Source organism: Chiloscyllium punctatum, chromosome 39, assembly GCF_047496795.1.
Source record: "Chiloscyllium punctatum isolate Juve2018m chromosome 39, sChiPun1.3, whole genome shotgun sequence".
Classification (NCBI taxonomy): Eukaryota; Metazoa; Chordata; class Chondrichthyes; order Orectolobiformes; family Hemiscylliidae; genus Chiloscyllium; species Chiloscyllium punctatum.
The window spans coordinates 35,565,710-35,585,795 of NC_092777.1; the positions used below are offsets into that span (position 1 = coordinate 35,565,710).

Below are 20,086 nucleotides of genomic sequence, written 5' to 3' on the forward strand. Positions count from 1 at the left end.
TTGGGATAGGTAGAAGCAAGGTACTGAGTTGGATGATCAACCGTGATCACGTTGAATGGAAGAGCAGGCTCAATGGGCTGAATAGCCTATTCTTGCTCCTGATTTGTGTGTCCATATTGTAACCTTTTTGGCCAGTTATGTTTCACAAACTGTCATTTTTTTTGTTTTTCCTTTCTTCTTCAGTATTTCCACTTTTCATTTTCTTGGCAGATATTATGTAATCAAATAGATAATCATCATGAATCATCCATCCTAGCCTTTCTGAAGCAGGTGATTCACCTTAATATTTCTAAAGTTTGATAAGGTGATAAAGACACTTACTACTGCCCTTCCAGTGCCATCTTCAGCTATAAAGTTAGACAGCAAACATATTTACCAGAATTTATAATGATTCTTATTGGGACCTACTTTGAAGTTTAATTTTAAGTTGTCACTTTGACACCACAGTATATGCAATTGAAGTGAACAGATTGTTCAAGCTCTGAGGATCTGTGTAACCCACTCCCTTTCCTCTCAGTAAATAAATAGGAAAGAAATCGAGGATGAGTATATGAACCTATTGTGAAAATTGTTCTTTTGTTGTTGCTCTAGGAATTACAAGAACAGCAAGTGGAAAATTGAGAAGGACCACTGACATCACAAGTCCAAGTAAGTAACCAGATAATTAATATTAGTGTATGGAAAATCAGCAACTTTTCAGGTTTATATAAGATTACATAAAATATATACAGCATAGAAAAAGACCTTTTTGGCCAACCAGTCCATTCCTGCACTTATGCACTCAAATCCATTCCTATGGTCTACTCACATGCTTCATCTATTTCATTCTCCCTCCTAAGGTTCACTGATTTGCATCTCTATTGTTCATCTCCGCTACAGGTATTTTAGATGTAACTATGCTTTATTGAATTGAGTTCAATATTGTCCATATGCTTGAGGCAAAGAAATTTCTTCAGATGAATCCTTGATTTTAAAATCATATTGTGAGCCTCTAGTTCTGCTTTTACACGAAAAAACTCACTCTGTCTTTTCCTTCGGAACATGATTGTGTATGTTCGTGGTCCTATGTATTTGTGTGGGCTAATTAAATTGCCCTTCAGCCATTTTGAATGAAATTCATTGGTTCACCATGATGAACATAGTCTTGTAGTTCTGATATTTATTTGATACCTTGCAATTTTTTTTGCTGTTTTTAGAAAGTACCTCTACGTCCTTTTATTGTGGTATTACAACCTGAGCTGTACACAGGAATCCACTGTGGTTTAATCCAGGTTTTCTGTACACTTTGTGCACAAGTATGAATATCAATAAGGAACAGGCTGTTCTACCCCTTGAGCCTGCTCTGCCATCAACAAGCTGATGGCTCATCTAATTATGGCCTCAACTCCACAATACCTGTCTGTTCCACTGACCTTGTTCATGAAGAATCTAGCTACCTCTTCCTTTAAAATAAGCAATGATTCAATTTCACCACTTTCTGGAGAAGAGAATTCCAAATACTTCAAAGCTCAATTCTAGAAATTACTTGTTATGCTGGACTTATTGTTTTTAAATGGTGTTACAATTACATAAGACATTTCAAGAAAAAAGCATCTTAAATTCCTACTGAGGTCACAAATCCCTTTTACCCCTTCCTATTAAAATCTCTAATTTCCAAAATGATACGTGATAAATAATATACATTTCTCGTCAAAAATGGAATACCTCACATTTACTTGTAATGAAGTTCATTGCTAACCATTGGCTATTCTGCAAATTCATTGATGTTTTCTTGGAAAATACTGAATTCTTCCTCTGGTATTATTTCCACATCCTGCCTAACATTTGCAAATTTACAATTAAATTTACAATTTACTATAAATTTGATTCCAAAACCTAAAGTATGAAGGCCAGTAGTTCCAAGACTCAAACTTGCCACTTCCACACTCTGCCATTAGTTTGGTATGTGATTAACTCAAAAAAAAAACAGACTTGCATTTGTATAGTCACTTTGAAAGTTATTGGACTTCTCCAAGTGTTTTCCAGCTAATGAAGAATTTGCAAAGTGTAGTCTCTGGATTCTATCTGAAAATGTGTTGCTGGAAAAGCGCAGCAGGTCAGGCAGCATCCAAGGAGCAGGAAAATCGACATTTCGGGCATGAGCCCTTCTTCAGGAATGAGGACCTGAAGAAGGGCTCATGCCCGAAACATCGATTCTCCTGCTCCTTGGATGCTGCCTGACCTGCTGCGCTTTTCCAGCAACACATTTTCAGCTCTGATCTCCAGCATCTGCAGTCCTCACTTTCTCTGGATTCTATGCCAGTTATATTATGAAGCCTTTATCATGTGATTTGATGTTGTGGCTTTGTGAACTTCATTCATTCCTGTAGAATTTTCTCACAGTATTTAATCTAGTTTCCTTTCTTTTTTGGGACTGAATTGGTAATATTGTTTAAAAACAATTGCTGCTTCAATGAGGTCAATGTGTGTACTGTCACTACAGAAAACAGACAATCTAATTCTATTATGTACTTACTGAAAGCAACAAGAGGAAAACAGGAAAAAAACTTTCAAGCATTGTCGAACTAAAACCAATATTGCAACCATTTGAACTATTTCTATGTTGAAGAGCAGGAAATATTACAGATTTGTGGCAATTTTAAAGAATCTTGTATTGATATATACTAGCTAAAAGCACCAAATGCACAGTAATATTAACTCTTTTACTTTTCTAAGGATTCAGTTAGCTGTCACTTATTTTACGGATACTAGGAATAATTGGTAGACCTTTCTTTTTTCCTTTCTGCATACTAACTACACCAATTTAGGCACCGGTCTGAATTCTTCCCAAGATTCTGAGGAGCACAAAACATTTTGAACAACTTAGTTGGTCTGATTTCAAAAACAGAAGGTTATTTTCCCCAGAGTAAGTTTTGGGCAATGTGTGGGGGGGAAGCAAAATCAGTGCAAAACTGACTTATTTGCTCAGAATTTCATGTCTGGGTTAAAACCAAACCCCACATTACTTAGAGCTTCTCTGCTTCTTCCTTGGAATGGTATGAGTGTCTGCCAACAGGCAATCAAGTCAGCCATCTCAAATTGCCAGGGAGTATGATTTAAGCTGGTTTTCTGTGAGGAAGTGAGACAGGAAGGAAATGAGTCCAGGGACATAAAGACCTCAGTTTTCCTGTGGATCCCTAGAGCAATGCAGCTCCTCTGGGCCCACAACTGAAAGTTTTTTCTACATGTCTGTTATACCATCAAACTTGATTCCATCAAATGAAAAATCAGTTCTTACTTCGTAAAAACTCTGATTTCAAATCGTGCCAAAGTTGCATTGTGCACCTTTTTATCGGCATTTATTATAAACAATAATACATTGTTTTTTGTTTGTTTGTAATTGTAACATATGAAACTCCATTTCCAGTTTTTAAGGATATGCATGTGACCTGCTCTCATTTCTTTGCCTGATGTATACCTGAGTCGACCCCTGGGATGGCTTTTAAGTAATCCCCTTTTAGGACATTTTTTTTTGGTGGGGGGAAACCTGCTTTGATAACCTTTTTGGCATGAGCATCCTATCATATTCTATTCCCCAAGGGAGATGGTTTTACACATTTGTTACCAAGAGTTTTAGACTTTCTAGTGCCTTCTAAGGACCGTATAGACACATTGTTGTTTGGCTTTGTAAAAAAATTGGAATTTTGATTTTTACTTTTTGTTTCAGCATTGTCCTGCTTCTATAGAATTAATTGATTGGAAATTGATTACATTTGAGTGACTTGGATTGACAATATCTGTAACATCACTATGAATTTTCTTTCTATAGCCTGAAGTATATCATTTTAGCTATTTCCAATGTTTTGATGTAATGATGCAAACAAGAGATCACTTTCACTTTAGTTTTGAAGCCATGCAGTAGCTCATAACGTGACCTACTGTGCTGTACAAACAACTGTTTTTATTGGATGTTGGCATTGTTGACTAAGCCGGCACTTGATGTCTATTCTCAATTTCCCTTGAGAAAGTGGTGGTGAGCCATTGCAGTCCCTGTGGTGCAGGTAAACCAACAGTGCTTTAAGAGATCGTTCCAGGATGTTCACCAGTAATAGTGAAGGAATGGTAATATTGTTCCAATGAGAATGGTGTATAACTTGAAGGAGAACTTACAGCTGGTGATCTTTTCTCGCATCAACTGTTGTCATTTTCAAGCGCTTTTTTTGTTCCTTTAAATAATTTTATTATTTAGGTTTTAACCTCCTGATCTTACAAGCGTCTGTTTACCTATTAGTCACAACATCAATGAGGGATATGAAAATATCCTTCAAAGAATTATCATGCAGAAAGAGATCATTCAGCCTATTGTGCTGCTGCAGCTTGTCAAATGAGTATCATTACTTAGTACTAATCTCCTGCCTTTTCCCCCTACGCTTTGTGTTATTTTAATCCAAGTAATCGTCCAATGCTCTCCTTAATGCCTCTGCCTCCACCACACTTCCAGGTATTACATCCCATACTCTAAGTGCTTGCTGAGTGAAAAGGCTTTTCCTCACTTCGCTCTTGCTTCTTTTGAATATCAGTTTCAATCTATGCCCTATTGTTCCTATTTAAAGTGTTTCTCTATCTACTTCCTTATGACTTTGAAAGCCACTATTAGATCTTCTTGTAGCATTGTTCTCTGCTGTCTTAAATTCTTCAATCTATCCTCATAACTGAACTCATTCTACAGGTTTAGTACCAGAGGACTGGAGGGTTACAAATGTTGTGCCCTTGTTCAAAAAGGGCAGTACAGATGACCCAGGTAATTATAGACCAGTGAGCCTTCCTTCTGTTGTAGGAAAGGTTTTGGAAAGGATCTATAATCAGCTAGCAAGCAACAATTTGATTTCAGATAGTCAGTATGGTTTCGTCAAGGGCAGGTCGTGTCTCACAAACCTCATTGAGTTTTTTGAGAAAATGACCAAGCATGTAGAGGAGGGTAGAGCTGAGAATGTGTTGCTGGAAAAGCGCAGCAGGTCAGGCAGCATCCAAGAAACAGGAGAATCGACGTTTCGGGCATCAGCCCTTCTTCAAAACCTCGATTCTCCTGTTCCTTGGATGCTGCCTGACTGCTGCGCTTTTCCAGCAGCACATTTTCAGCTCTGATACTCCAGCATCTGCAGTCCTCACTTTCTCCTTGTAGATGAGGGTAGGGCAGTTGACGTGGTATATATAGACTTCAGTAAAGCCTTTGATGCGGTTCCACTGTTGGACAAAATGCAGAAGCGTGGGATTGAGGGGAATTTAGCAGTTGGATTAGAAACTGGCTTTCTGAAAGCAGGCAGTGAATGGTGGTTGATGGAAAATATTTAGCCTGGAGTCCAGTTACTAGTGGTGTGCCACAAGGATCTGTTTTTGGACCACTGCTGTTTGTCATTTTGATAAATGACTTAAACGCAGGCATAGATGGATGGGTTAGTAAATTTGCTGAAGACGCTAAATTCGGTGGAGTAATGGACAGTTCGGAAGAATGTTACAGGTTGCAGAGGGACTTGGATAAACTGCAGAATTGGGCTGAGAGGTGGCAAATGGAGTTCAGTGCAGCTAAATGCAAGGTGATGCACTTTGGGAAGAATAATAGGAAGGCAGAGTACTGGGTCAATGGAAAGATTCTTGGTAGTGTGGATGTGCAGAGGGATCTTGGAGTCCATGTACATAGATCCCTGAAAGTTGCCACCCAGGTTGATAGTGCTGTTAAGAAGGCATATGGTGTGTTAGGTTTCACTGGTAGAGGGATTGAGTTCCGGAGCCTCCATATCATGCTATATCTATACAAAACGCTAGTGCGGCCGCACTTGAAATGTTGTGTACAGTTCTGGTCGCTATATTTCGGGAAGGAAATGGAAGTATTGGAAAAGGTGCAGAGGAGATTGACTAGGATGTTGCCTGGTCTGGAGGGAAGGTGTTATGAGGAACGGCTGTGAGACTTGGGTCTGTTCGCATTGGAAAGAAGAAGGCTAAGAGGGGATTTGATAGAGACATACAAGATGATCTGAGGATTAGATAAGGTAGTTAGTGAAAGTCTTTTTCCTAGGGTGGTGATGTCAGTTTGTACGAGGGGGCATAACTACAAATTGAGGGCTGATAGATTTAAGACAGATGTCAGAGGCAGGTTCTTTACTCAGAGAGTGGTAAGGGCATGGAATGCCTTATGTGTCAGTGGTTAACTCAGCTACATTAGGGAAATTTCAACAATCCTTGGATAAGCACATGGATGATGATGGGATAGTGTAGGGGGACGAGCTATGAATAGTTCACAGGTCGGTGCAACGTTGAGGGCCAAAGGGCCTGTTCTGCGCTGTATTATTCTATGTTCTAACTTTCTTATCTCTGAAGCTATTCATATAATTCATTGAGATTGTAGCTTCTAAAGTTGTCCAAGGATCAGACATTTGAATGCAATATTAAAGACCTGGACTCTGAAGACTTGGACATCGGAAATAGATTTTGGGTCAAAATAATGCTCTGAAATCTGAATGCATTCTGCCAAAGTGCAAGCATTCATCTGGTTGGAATATTGCAACTTGAATCACTGTGAACAAACTTGTAAGAATGCTGAATGATATTGTTGGAGAACAGCCCCATAATTGTGGACACACTAAATCATTGTTAATTTAATTCTGTTTAATCTAAACATTGCACATGTTAGAAGTGGCAATGGATGCTAGTGCTTGGATATCCTTAACTTGTTTTTTTTTCTCTCTCGATGGGAATTTTTATTCACCAGTTCATTTAACAAAAAATGTTCAATTCGACAATTCATTAATATATGAACTCAACATGTGCAAGCACAAAAGAACAAAACAGTTTGACATTCAAGAGCCTATTGAAGGCAGAGCAGCCTCAAAGGACCTACTCCTGATCTTAATTCCTATGTTCCCATAAAGTGCCTGACTTCATTGACCACTGTTTTAAAACAATCAGGGGTAGTAATCTCTGTGAAGGGGAAAGGAACATCAAAGTTGTATTTCAAACTGTGTAATGGAGGAGAAAATGAGGACTTCAGATGCTGAAGATCAGAATCGAGATTGGGGTGCTGGAAATGGACAGCAAGTCAGACAGTATCCGTGGAGGAGGAGAATCTTCTTTTCAGGCAGAAGCCCTTCATCAGGAATGAGGCTTGTGGGTTGGGGGGCATCTGTTCCCAGGATGACTAATTCTACCATAGAAAATCCCAGATAGCCTTCTCCTTCAAAGACTGCAATTTCCCCTCCCACGTGGCTGAGAATGCCCTCCAGCGCATCGCTTCCACAAATTGCACCTCTGCCCTTGAACCCCACCCCTCACATCATAACAAGGACAGAACCCCCCGGTCCTCACCTTCCACCCCACATACATTGCATCATCTTCCGCCACCTACAAACAGACCCCACCACTCTGGATATATTTCCCTTCCCACCCTTGTCAACATTCCCTCTGTGACTCCATTCGTCAGATTCATGACCCCACCAGCCTGCGCCCCGCTCCTGGCACCTTCTCCTGCCACCACAGGAAATGCAAAACCTGCACCCACACCTCCATCCAAGATCCCAAAGGCTCCTTTCACACCCCACAGAAATATACCTATAACTCCACAAATGTCATCTACTGTATCTGTTGCACCTGATGTGGTCTCCTCTACATCGGGGAGACAGGATGCCAACTTGCGGATCATTTCTGAGAACATCTCTGGGACACCCACATCCACCAACCTCACCGCCACGTGGCTGAACACTTTAACTCCCCCTCCCACGGACATGCAGGTCCTGGGCCGCCTCCATCGCCAAACCCTAACCACCCGACACCTGGAGGAAGAACGCCTCATCTTCCATGTTGGGACTCTGCAACCGCATGGGATTAATGTATATTTCACCAGTTTTCTCATTTTCCTCTTCCCGCCTCTTCTCTCTTTCCGCCCCCCCCCACCAACCTTATCGCAGTCCCAAGCCTCCAGTTTGGCACTACCCTCTTGACCTGTCCATAGTTTTTCCCATCTATCCGGCCCACAATCCTCATTCCTGAAACATCTATTCTCTTGCTTCTCGGATGCTGCCTGACCACTGATTTTCCAGCATCCCAATCTCGAATGTGTGTAATGGAGTTACATATTATACAATTTAAAATTTCTTAGCCACACATTCCACACTTCTAGCCTTTTCTTTTACCAAGACAACCAGCTAAGTGCAGGGACAGCACAGACTTAACTTAAGTTAACTTAAATTTATTTGTTGGTATGGACAGAACCCAAAGAATCTTATGCATATTATGATCGTGCTGCATTGATTGAGCCTGCCATATTGTGCTGGTGGCCATGTGCCAGAAAGTTGATATAGTATGTGCACAGCCATGGGCTATAGGCTGATTTATTCACATCTGAAACTACAGTACCACAACATTTGCCAAACTTGACGCAAGAGACAGGAATGTGGGACTGTACTTGGTAAGGCAAAAAGCACCAACCTCGTAAGAATCATATGAACAGAATATCAACCTTCTTTAAACAGATCTGAATTGGTTTTGTTTTGGCCTAGACGTCAAAGGCAGAACGGCCAGCAGATGTTTATCCTACTTTTTAAGGGTGAATTCAATAGTTGATTGAATAAGTGATAGCATAATATTTTTATGGAATGAATTGCTTCAAGAAAACACAAATGATTTTTGAATGCCATTGTGCTGCTATTTCAAATGTGCATGCCTTTCAAATCTTCAAACCTACATGGCAATGGTGTCAAAGTGGGAAGGGTTTTGCAGAACTAATTTCTGAAAGTGTGTGCGCTTTCAAAAGTCTGCGCAATGGCTGCTTGGTGTGGCAGGAATAAGTTGCACTGTTTAAAAGCATTACACTGCTACCTAATGTCCTGCAATGTAGGTCCTTCACTTAATTTGAAGTCCTGATAAGCTAGCATAGCAATGATATATTTCAAATGTATTTAGATATACATTTCTTGTTTGCAATCATATTTCAAAAGACTTGACTTGCTTTAATCAGCTGACTATTCATTTTAATCTGAATGGTTAATCAGCATTTGATTAGTCACAGAATCTGTTGTACATTGTTTGCTGTTGAGGTCCCTGAACAATAATTTGCTCTCTTTATCATGCAATTCATCTTTAGCTGAAAACAGGTATGAGCATCAAGCTTTTGTTGAAATCTAAGAGTCTGGACTGCAGAATGTTTGAATAAAATTCATTTGTGAATCCAACATTTCTCTCTGCACTTACTTTGTGCATCTCAATAGGTGTGCTGAAAAAGAATACACTCCCCATACTCTCACCCACGCACGCACCCTCTCACACACTTATACCCCATTTTACTCCATACACTCACACTTTACCAAGCATATACGCACACATCGATACACACTCTCACGTGCACTCACACCCACATACACACACACACTCTCTCTCTCCTGCACACAATTGTATGGGGTGAATCTGTATTTGCAGAATTATTTTTGCTCAAAAAATGCATAACCTATAGTCAATCCATAGAAGATTCTGTAAATCCCACTTTAGAAATAAAACCAATCTGACTCAAGATTGAAACAGAGACAGACTTTAACCTCACACCTTTAATGCATTGTCTCAGATTTTGTTAGAAAACCTGAAGTTATCTTGAGAATATGACTTAAGGAGTTGTGGGATTTACATATGAGTCAAAACTAGCAAAACCATTTTAAAAGATGAAAGACTTAATCTAAGTTTGTTTAATATATTTCAGCCGCATGACACTGCTTAACCTTTTGCTATACATTCTGTGGAAAAAGTGAGGACTGCAGATGCTGGAGATCCAAGCCGAAAAATGTGTTGCTGGAAAAGTGCAGCAGGTCAGGCAGCATCCAAGGAGCAGGAGAATCGACGTTTCAGGCATAAGCCCTTCTTCAGGAATGAGGAAGGTGTGCCAAGCAGGCTAAGATAAAAGGTAGGGAGGAGGGACTTGGGGGAGGGGCATTGGGAATGCGATAGGTGGAAGGAGGTTAAGGTGAGGGTGATAGGCTGGAGAGGGGGTGGGGCGGAGAGATCGGGAAGATGATGATTGCCGGTCAAGAAGGCGGTGCTGAGTCAGAGGGTTGGGACTGAGATAAGGTTGGGGGAGGGGAAATGAGGAAGGTGGAGAAATCTGCGTTCATCCCTTGTGGTTGGAGGGTTCCTAGGCGGAAGATGAGGCGCTCTTCCTCTAGGCGTCGTGTTGCCATGGTTTGGCGACGGAGGAGGCCAAGGACCTGCATGTCCTTGGTGGAGTGGGAGGGGGAGTTAGTGTTCAGCCACAGGGCGGTTGGGTTGGTTGGGGAGACAGGCCACCTACTTGCAGGTCCTTGGCCGCCTCCATCGCCAGACCATGGCAACATGACGTCTGGAAGAAGAGTGCTTCATCTTCCGCTTAGGAACCCTCCAACCACCAGGGATGAATGCAGATTTCTCCAGCTTCCTCATTTCCCTTCCCTCCCCCCACCTTATCTCAGCCCCGCCTTCTTGACCTGCAATCTTCTTCCTGACCTCTCTGCCCCCACCCCCTCTCCAGCCTATCACCCTCACCTTAACCTCCTTTCACCTATCTCATTCCCAACGCCCATCCCCCAAGTTCCCCCTCCCTATCTTTTATCTTAGCCTGCTTGGCACACCCTCCTCATTCCTGAACAAAGGCTTATGCCCGAAACGTCGATTCTCCTGCTCCTTGGATGCTGCCTGACCTGCTGCACTTTCCCAGCAACACATTTTTCAGCTATATGTTCTGTGTCTTATGATCCTGTTCCACAACCACTGATGAGGAAGCAGTGCATAGAAAGCTAGTGCTTCCAAATAAACCTATTCGACTATAGCCTGGTGTTGTGTGATTTTTAACTTTGCCCACCCCAGTCCAACACAGGCTCCTCCAAATCCTGAAAAAGAATGGCATAGTTCAGAGCCAGCACGTGTTTGGGGGGGTGAGGGGTCAGTTATAATGGTGTGTTGTGAAAGTCCAATAATTCCAGTCTCACTTTATCCATTTGCGTCACAGAATAGAATCATAGTATGATTACAACAGTGAAGGACGTCATTCAACCTGTCATGTCAGTTCTCTGCAAGAGCAACTCAATTAATCCCACTCTGCTTCTTCAATGAATCCAGGTTTCTGGCTTCAGTCTACCTCCCTGATGTCCTGCAGCTACTTATCGCCATCTGTAAATGCAAATATTTCCTGTTATTAATCATAAGCATTGTCTTTTCAGCAATGATTTTGTCCTCTTGTCGTATTGCCTTGTTTGGATCAAAGGTGATTGCATTATCATTCACAGATGTTTGGATCTCTGTGTTTACAGAGGTTTACTGACATTTTTATGTTGCTCTTCAAGCTCATAGTTACCTTTTTTTGTTTTAGGCTACCTTTTAACTATTGAATATTTTTGTACCAAATTTTTAGTTTGGGCATTTTGTGATTAAAAACCCATCTGTTCAAATATACTGAGTCTTTTTTTAATATAGATCCATTGCAGGATTTGAGTTATCTGTTTACATCTTCCACAATTTAATTTCAGTTATTCTTGGGATAATTGGACTGACATATGAAAAGAGTTTGGACTGTTTAGGGCTATATTCACCGAAGTTTAGAAGAATGGCAAGGATCCACAAAAACCTATGTATCACTTACAGCGTTAGATAATGTGAACACAGAAATTCTTGATGATCAGGGAATCTAGAACCAGTGGTCACAGTCTAAGGGGTTGGCCATTTAGGACTGAGATGAGGAGAGGTTTCTTTACCCAAAGAATAGTAAGCCTTTGAAATTCTTGGCACAGAAAGCAGTTGATTCTGAAACATTGAATGCTTCCAAGAAGAAATGAGGTATCGTTCTTAGGGCTACAAAATAATCCAAAGGGTATGGGAGAAATTGGGACAAGGATATTGAGTTGAAAGATCAGCCATGATGATGATAAATGATGGTCAGACTCCTCTTCTTATTTTCTATCTTCTATAATTTCATGTAATGCTTCCTGTTTGACATTTCTACAATGCAAATTTCAAAGTATCACTCAGGATATTTTAGTTCAGGAATGGGATCTAGAGGTTCTCATGAATCTCCTCCCTTTACAACAGTAATGCAAAGACAGCAATAATTAAATTGAGTTTTGCTTTTTTTTCAAAAAATGTAGTCATAGCAAGATTCAGTGGTTAAAATGGCACAGATACTGAAGAATATAAATTCCAATGATACAATTCAAATATGAAAACTTAATTGGCAATGAAAGACAGATGGATGTGCATATGAGTGGACTGGCTATCTCCTGAGGGTAAGACATTTAAAAGACTTGTATTTGAATTTCTGTGCAAGAACGACTCTTCATTCATGATTCAAACCTTTGGTTTAGTATGTTTCCCACCTTTGAGCCAAAGTGCATTTTAAAAAAAAAAAAAATTTGTTGCTTGGAGACCTGAATTCCAGATCTGAATTCTGGGTTTGACATTGAGCTGAAAGTCCAATAGTGTGGTTAGCCCTGTCCTTATTGTATTTTTATTTTGCAGGAGCCCATAAATTGTTTCTTTTCATTTAGGATCAGCTACGTTATCCACAGTTGTGAATAGACATTTCTTTTTACCACCTGTCAGATTGCCATCCAGCCCTGCAGGGTTTTCCATACTCTGTACCTTTCTGTCCAACGGAAGAGCAGAAAAAAATAGAAATCATGCTGAGGCCTCCATGTTTGGGCGTACTGGATTACAAATTTGATAGCTTCATTTTCTTTAGGTGTGGAGATGATTTGGAGATTACTCACACTGTATTTCTATTGGAGGTACTCCCATTTCTTTGCCGATAGCAGCATGGGTTCCTCATTGCCAGAACCGCACTCTCCCCATGCTGGTGATTTGTTCCCTGTTCAGTCAAGGGTAGGGGGCACAACATTGTTCTGGTGCAGCCAGCCTGACCACCTTACAGTAAGCTGACTATCTAAATAATGTTGGAATTTAAAAGGTGGAAAATGAAATATGAGGGCAATGAGAGGGGTTCCAAGCATCCTTATGAAAAGTACAGGACAAAAGATGCGGAGGTTCCTTAGGAGACCCGCACACCCATAAGGAATAATTGAATTCAGATGACAAGGACTTCAATTCCTGGAGTTACTGGCAACAGTGACACTGGAAGTTTAATGACCTCGTATGGGTGGGCAAGGTCGGTGAGTGCATCGTCATGATATGTCTAGTCGACACCATCTCACACTGTTTAGTTCACAACCCATTCATCTCTCACCTAGAACCAGGCCCCTGGATACCTGGGACTCTCACCAAACAACATCCAGGTACTCTTCCTGAGTTTCACATTATTGGCAATGTTCCCCTTCCCAATTATCCTCACCCTTATCCTGGTATCTGGTGTTAAGTGAGTTTTCACTGGTGTCACCTTTAAACCCTCTGTTTCCAGCCAAAACCTGCTGTCTGCTCAATGAGAAAGTGAATGCGATAGCAGAATTGTAATAAACAGCACTGTCACTTGATCTAAGTCAATCATCACTCATTGGTGATGTATAGACCTTGCAGGGAAGTATAGAATTCTGATCAGAGCTGGGTGAGGCAAACAGTATGAGCCCACAGCAAGCAGACCATTGGGAAAGGCTGGTTTGCTCCCAAGGGTTGGATTACTAATGGGGTCTGCTTCAGAAGAGCAGTTGAGGACTTCACTAGTGTGGAATATAGCAGAGGACATGGCATAGGTTTGGCTTTCTTTTCAGCATCTGATCAATCTTACTTTCATTGGCTCAGTAGCAAAATGCAGCAACACTCTCAGGCGAACCCAGAGGTCCAACAGAACACTTCCAACAATATCACAATTGTAGGTGCAAGCAATGTGTGCCTATCTGCTCTATTAAGAAGGAAATCTTGTTCAAAGAAATCCATAAGAGCAGCAGCAACCTGCCATAAAAACCTTGGCCCCTTTGTGATCAGACACATTGAAAGAGTTGATCTTCAGCCTGTAGTCTCTGTGTTGGACATTTCCTCTCTCTCCAGCTGAAACTTGGTGTCAAATCCCCTTGCCATTTGTAAGGTTATGTAGCTGTGGAGAAGGGATTTGGTGCTGTTACTCCTGATTCTGCAGCACTTGGTGGTGTGGCCTCTGCTTTCGTCCCTCACAAGAGATGTAAGGTGCTGCTGCAGAATCTGCCATCCTCCCTCCTGTGCTAAAGGTTGGCAACTCAAAGCAAATGAAATCCTTAACAGATTGACAACTACATGGAAGGAACTTCAATCACCTAAGAAAAAGTGCTCACACTCCAATAGAGGAAATGCTTTGAACAGTAGTCTCTCAGTGCCTGTGGCTGGAGAGCTTCAATTTTACTGAAAAAAGCCTTCTCAATTTGACAGTAATACTAAATAAATGCATGTTGCTGTGTATGTGGTTTAGGGAGCCTGGTGAATTATAGTCTTAGTCTTAGTTCTTGGCTAATTCAGTTTGGGGATTTCTGTGTTGTAAGTGGTTCACAAATGCCTTTTTAACTCTCTCAATCATCTCTTCATTGGCACATCAAGTCGATGTTTAGTATGCAAAAAGTCTCCATTACTTAATTAAATGATTGAAATGCAAGTGGGCTATCCACCCTGGTGAAAGCTGGGTGGTGATGGTATGGTGATCAATTCTACACCAATTTCTGGAACTCTTCCATCTCACTAGCAGCAAAACTTCTCCAGATGTGGGAAAAGAAAAAATGTCCGAGTAAATGTATCTAAGTAAAGATTTTTTAAATAAAACCTCATATTTTTTTCAGTTGCTGTTCCTTAGACATAAGGAAGTTGAACTATCTTATCTTTTGCTTTCCATTATTCCTTATGTTTTTTCATGCTGTAGACCATAGATTTATTGTCACCATCATATATATAGAAATAGTGGGGGTTTTTTGTTACATGCAAAATGTCGTCATGCTCCATTGCCATCTTGAAACACTGAATATAATGCAAGATTTTACTGCATTAGAATTCATCTTCCTCTCTCCTTCCTGTTTCTCATCTGCCAGCTCTCCAGTCAGTGCTGGATATTGGTCACAGCCTCTGTTTTTGGCTCTTAAGTCTCTGTAACAGGGGCCTGGGTTTCTGTAATGGGCTGTGGGCTCTCAGTTAGGGGCCTCCACCACCACCACTCCACCATGTCGGAGTCTGAGCCAGAGCCATGGGGCCTGGGTTCCATCCCTCCTGATCTCTGTCCAGAGCAACTCTAGATACTGCGAGTCATCAGCTGTCTGGGTTCACCACCATCCCCCTCATCAATGCTACCGCTCCTTCAGGTGTCTAAGCCTAACCGTGAAGCTGAAGCCTTGGCTGGGCTGAGAGTCCAGGCCAAAGGAGTCAGCCTGGAGCCTGCTGTTGCTTGCTGGGTGACCCTGAATAGGAGTGGAGCCATGGCCCTGACAGGAGTGAACAGGCTCTGCACTTAGCCCTGCTACTCTGCTGCCATCTTGAACATCAAGAACAGGTGAATTGGCATCTTATTAGCTTCAATCAATGATACCATGGTAATGGAGCCAGGATGTAGGTAAGGCTGATCTGGTTCAAATTTTCCTTCAATTCCAGAGAAAGGTTCTAGCTTCCATGCAGGGCCTCTCTTCAGACAGGTTGCTCACTCCTATTCCATGGTACAATATATAATCGATGAAACCTCCAGCACAATATTCTCTAAAAGACAAAGCAACCAGCTTTGAATAAATAATGCAATTCAGATTGTTAGTGCAAACAATACTGGGGAAGAGAGGAAGACAGAAATATAGATAGCTATTGTACAATGCAATGCATTCTTGTGCAACCCCACATTATATTAAAATTGCAATTTAGAAATAGCGCTTATTGTTGGCGATTTACTCATGTTACAGCCAACACTCTTTAAAAGTTCACGCTTTAGAAACTGTGTCCCCAATTTTGCATTTGCAAAACATGCATTATAGCAAAATCTCCTGTAGGAGGAATAGAAACACAACACATTGTTAATTTTATTTTGTTATTTGATAACCATATTATAAATAGTTGTACTCCTGAGCCTGTCACAAACTTTATTGTTGGAAGGTGATTTTAAAGATATTCCCCTTTATCATTTTCATTGTTCAATTGTTTTGAGCATTTCCACCCTTGTAATATGATTGCATTATATTATCTCCAGTACTGCAGAAGAACAAAGTGCATTATTTCTCCATGCAATGTCAATTATTCCCATCAAGGAGGGTGCTTGACAGGATGAATAAATGTTGCTGAGAAATAGTGTGTGACTCTGACCTTGGCCCTCTGACAATAAGCTGTAGAACACCTCTATTTCCTGTCCCAAGGTAATGAGTGGGACAGACAGAACTTGGAGGGTGTCGATTCTTACTGGGAAGACACTCTTAAAATGTTTGTTTTTTAAAATAAATTGCTAATGTGATTATGTGCAGATGCATTAGAAGTTAGAATGGAATTGTGGAATTTTCAAGCACCATGACAAATGGTTTAATAATTTAAATTTTTAATCTTGCATTTCAGCATGTGTTGTCTTAAAGCATGTTAAGTGTCCTCTATTTTCTTTATAATATACAGTTAGAAGAATACATTATTCTGCTTCATTACTAGCAACAATGTTTATACTTTACATTCTACCATATGATTTGTAAGGTAGTTTTTCATCGTCCATAAGGCACCATAAGGTTTTCTGTCTGTCAGAGAATCAAGCAACACTTGTACCACATAAATGCCACGTTATAATAATCTCCAATAAGAGATGGTCTAATCATCACTGCTTAACATTCAATTGTGTTATCATCACTGAAATCCCTGTTACCAACATTTTTGGGATTGCCATTGACCAGAAACTCAGCTGGACTAGACACAAACATAATTGCTACAAAAGCACGGCAGAAGCTAGGAAAACTGGGAGGATAACTGCTCTCCTGACTCCCCAATGCCTATCCACCATTTACAAGATACTGATCAACAGTGTAACGGAATACTCACCGTTTGCCTGGATGCTGGAAGCTTCAACAACTCTCAAGACTGTTGACACCATCCAAGACAAAGCAGCCACTTGATTGGCATCATAACAATTTCCTCCATGATCGATATTGTACACCAATATACAACAATGTGTACTTTCTACAAGAAGCACTGCAGTAACTGACCAACGATTCTTAGATAGCACCTTCTAAACCCACAAAGACTTCCATCAAGGAGGACATGGAAAGCAGATATATGGGAGCACTGCCGCCTCTAAGCCACGCACCACATGCCCCATCCTGCCTTAGAAATATGTCAGTGTTCCTTTAATAGCATTGGGTCAAAATCCTGGAATTCCCTCCTCAAGAGCATTGTGAGTCAACTTACAGCACATGGAATGCAACCATTCAAGAGGGCAGCTCAGACTATAACTTTGCTATTTGTTTTAGGTAAGAACATAGAACATAACAGCGCAGTACAGGCCCTTCGGCCCTCGATGTTGCGCCGACCTGTCATACCAATCTGAAGCCCATCTAACCTACACTATTCCATGTACGTCCATATGCTTGTCCAATGATGACCTAAATGTACTTAAAATTGGCAAATATACTACCATTGCAGGCGAAGCATTCCATACCCTTACTACTCTCTGAGTAAAGAAACTAGGTCTGACATCTGTCCTATATCTATCACCCCTCAATTTAAAGCTATGCCCCCTCGTGCTCGCCGTCACCATACTTGGAAAAAGGCTCTCCCTATCCACCCTATCTAACCCTCCGATTATCTTATATGTCTCTATTAAGTCACTTCTCAACCTCCTTATCTAAAATGAAAACAGCCTGAAGTCCCTCAGCCTTTCCTCAAAAGACCTTCCCTCAATACCAGGCAACATCCTAATAAATGTATAGTAGACGTGCCAAGTTTTAAGCAAACAGAATTTATTTACAAAATTACAAAATGAAACACTAAGAATAGAAAATAGAATATTGAATGACATATCCTATCCAAAATTCTGACAGACTTTCCTGATATAATAAGGCTGTTCCGAAAATACTTGCAACAGTCCCAAGAAACACATCCCCTAGCACAAGGAGTAAACCTGAAACCAGCCAGGACTTACAGGCTTGAAGTTAGAGAGAACTTGGCCCAGCAGCTTTTCTTCTCCCACACTGCTGCTGAACTGAATCATAAGCTCTCATCCAAATGAAGGTTAGCTACACAGCTAACTGGCCACTCCCCTTTGATTGTGCCAGGTTTTTTTTAAGATATGAAAGGCTTAGGCCAGCAGCATTATCTTTTAAGGGTAAATAAAAAGGCCCCAATAAACCTTTCAAACTCAGCCGAGTTGGAGCCAGGCCAATTACTACCTCTCTGGGAAAGAAATACAAAGGCATAGTAACCTTGCAAAAAGACCAGCATTGTTACACCTCCCCTCTTAAGAACCATCGATATCTAAAGTACTCTAAAGCACACATATACATTCACTGACTATAAACATGTAACATGCAACATGCACAACTACATTCTGATTCTGCCTGTGGTTCTCCCACCACTGAACACTTCCATCTTATTTGAGTCGCGATAATGTATCAACAATGACATTTTCTCAACCTGCTACATGCACAATTTTCAAACTGAATGGCTGTAATAACAGGCTTCATCTAAACTGTCTGGCATTTTTGTGCTTTAAATTTCTCCACAAATTTCAATGGGCTGTGATTAGTGTATATGATTGTCTCAGATGCGTTGCTGGTGACATAAACACTGAAATGCTTAGTGCCAATGCCAAGATCAAGGTCTCTTTTTCAGTTGTTGAATATTTCTGCTGATGAATGTTCAATATCCTGGAGAAATACCCAATAGGTCTTTTTATCTTGCTGCCTTCCTGCAGGAGCACAGCACCAACACCCACATCATTCACATCGATAGCCATCTTGAAAGTCTTTGCGTAATCAGGTATGGTTTATGTTGGGGCAGTGGTTAACACAGTCTCCAGGCTGTCAAAAGCTTTCTGACAGTCTGCTACCTACTGAAATTTCTTGCCTTTTTTTAAATAGTCAGTTGGTGGAGCAGCCACACTGTTAAAATTCAGCACGAACTTTCGATAAAATGCATTCAATTCCAGGAGGCGTATTACTGCTCGTTTTGTTGATAGTATGTGAAATTCCCCAATTACTTTCATTTTCGCATTCCGTGGTGCCATTTGTCTGCATCCAATAGCTTGGACCAGGAAGGTGACTTGGGCTTTGGCATATTCACTTTTAGCTAGGTTTACCACCAAGCCTGCCTTCCAAAGTCGATCAAACAAGTCTGATAAATGCTGTAAGTGTTCCTTCTATGAGTGACTAAAAATCACCAGGTCATCGATGTACACAACGCAGTTGGATAATCCGGCAATTACTTTATTGACTAGTGTCTGAAATATGGCTGGAGTGCTTTTCATTCCAAATGGTATAATTTTAAACTGATACAGTCTATTTGATGAGTCGAAAGCCAAAATTACCTTTGCTCTTTCTGACAAATGTATTTCCAGTCGCCTCTGAACAAGTCCAACCTAGAAATGTAAGTTACTTGTCCTGCCTTTTCAACAATATTCCAACTGCGGAATTGGATGTGCATCAGTTTTTGTAACTGCATTGATTTTGCGATAGTCCACACACAACTGTTGGGTGCCATCTGGTTTTGGCACCATTACTATGGGTGAGCTCCGGTCACTGTAACTCACTTTGATCATGTCACCTTGGAGCATGTGTTCAATCTCCTTCTGAACCTGTGCCAACTTTAGAGGGTTATGCCTGTAAGGATGTTACTGGATCAGGACAGCATCTCATATCATCATCGTGCACAACTAGGTTAGTACTTCCCAGGTTATTTCCACATATCTCCCCATGTGATAGTAATAACTCTTTCAGGTCATTTTGATTTCCCTCTGGAAGGTATTCCAATAATTTAACCCAATTTTTGACAACTCAGTCATTGTCCAATTTGATTTGAGGATTGTCCAATTCAGAATCCTCTGAACTTGGTTCTTCCTTCTGTGCTGTAATCATTAACACCTTCACCTCTTGCTTTCCTTCCCTGTCAAGATACCTTTTGAGCATAAGCACATGACACATTCAGAGATTTCTTTCTGTCTGGAGTCACTATCAAGTAGTTCACCTCACTAAAATTC

At 40.9% G+C, this 20,086-nt stretch overlaps 1 protein-coding gene across 2 annotated transcripts in view; it reads left to right on the forward strand.

The window, feature by feature from the left end:
- The window catches only part of LOC140463954 (septin-9-like), a 299,673-nt gene that overhangs the window by 35,269 nt on the left and 244,318 nt on the right, over window positions 1-20,086 (forward strand). For both annotated transcript variants that reach the window (XM_072558447.1, XM_072558449.1), the window contains exon 2: window positions 592-648. In XM_072558447.1, the coding sequence (XP_072414548.1) occupies window positions 592-648 (57 nt within the window). The remainder of the gene's footprint in view (window positions 1-591; window positions 649-20,086) is intronic.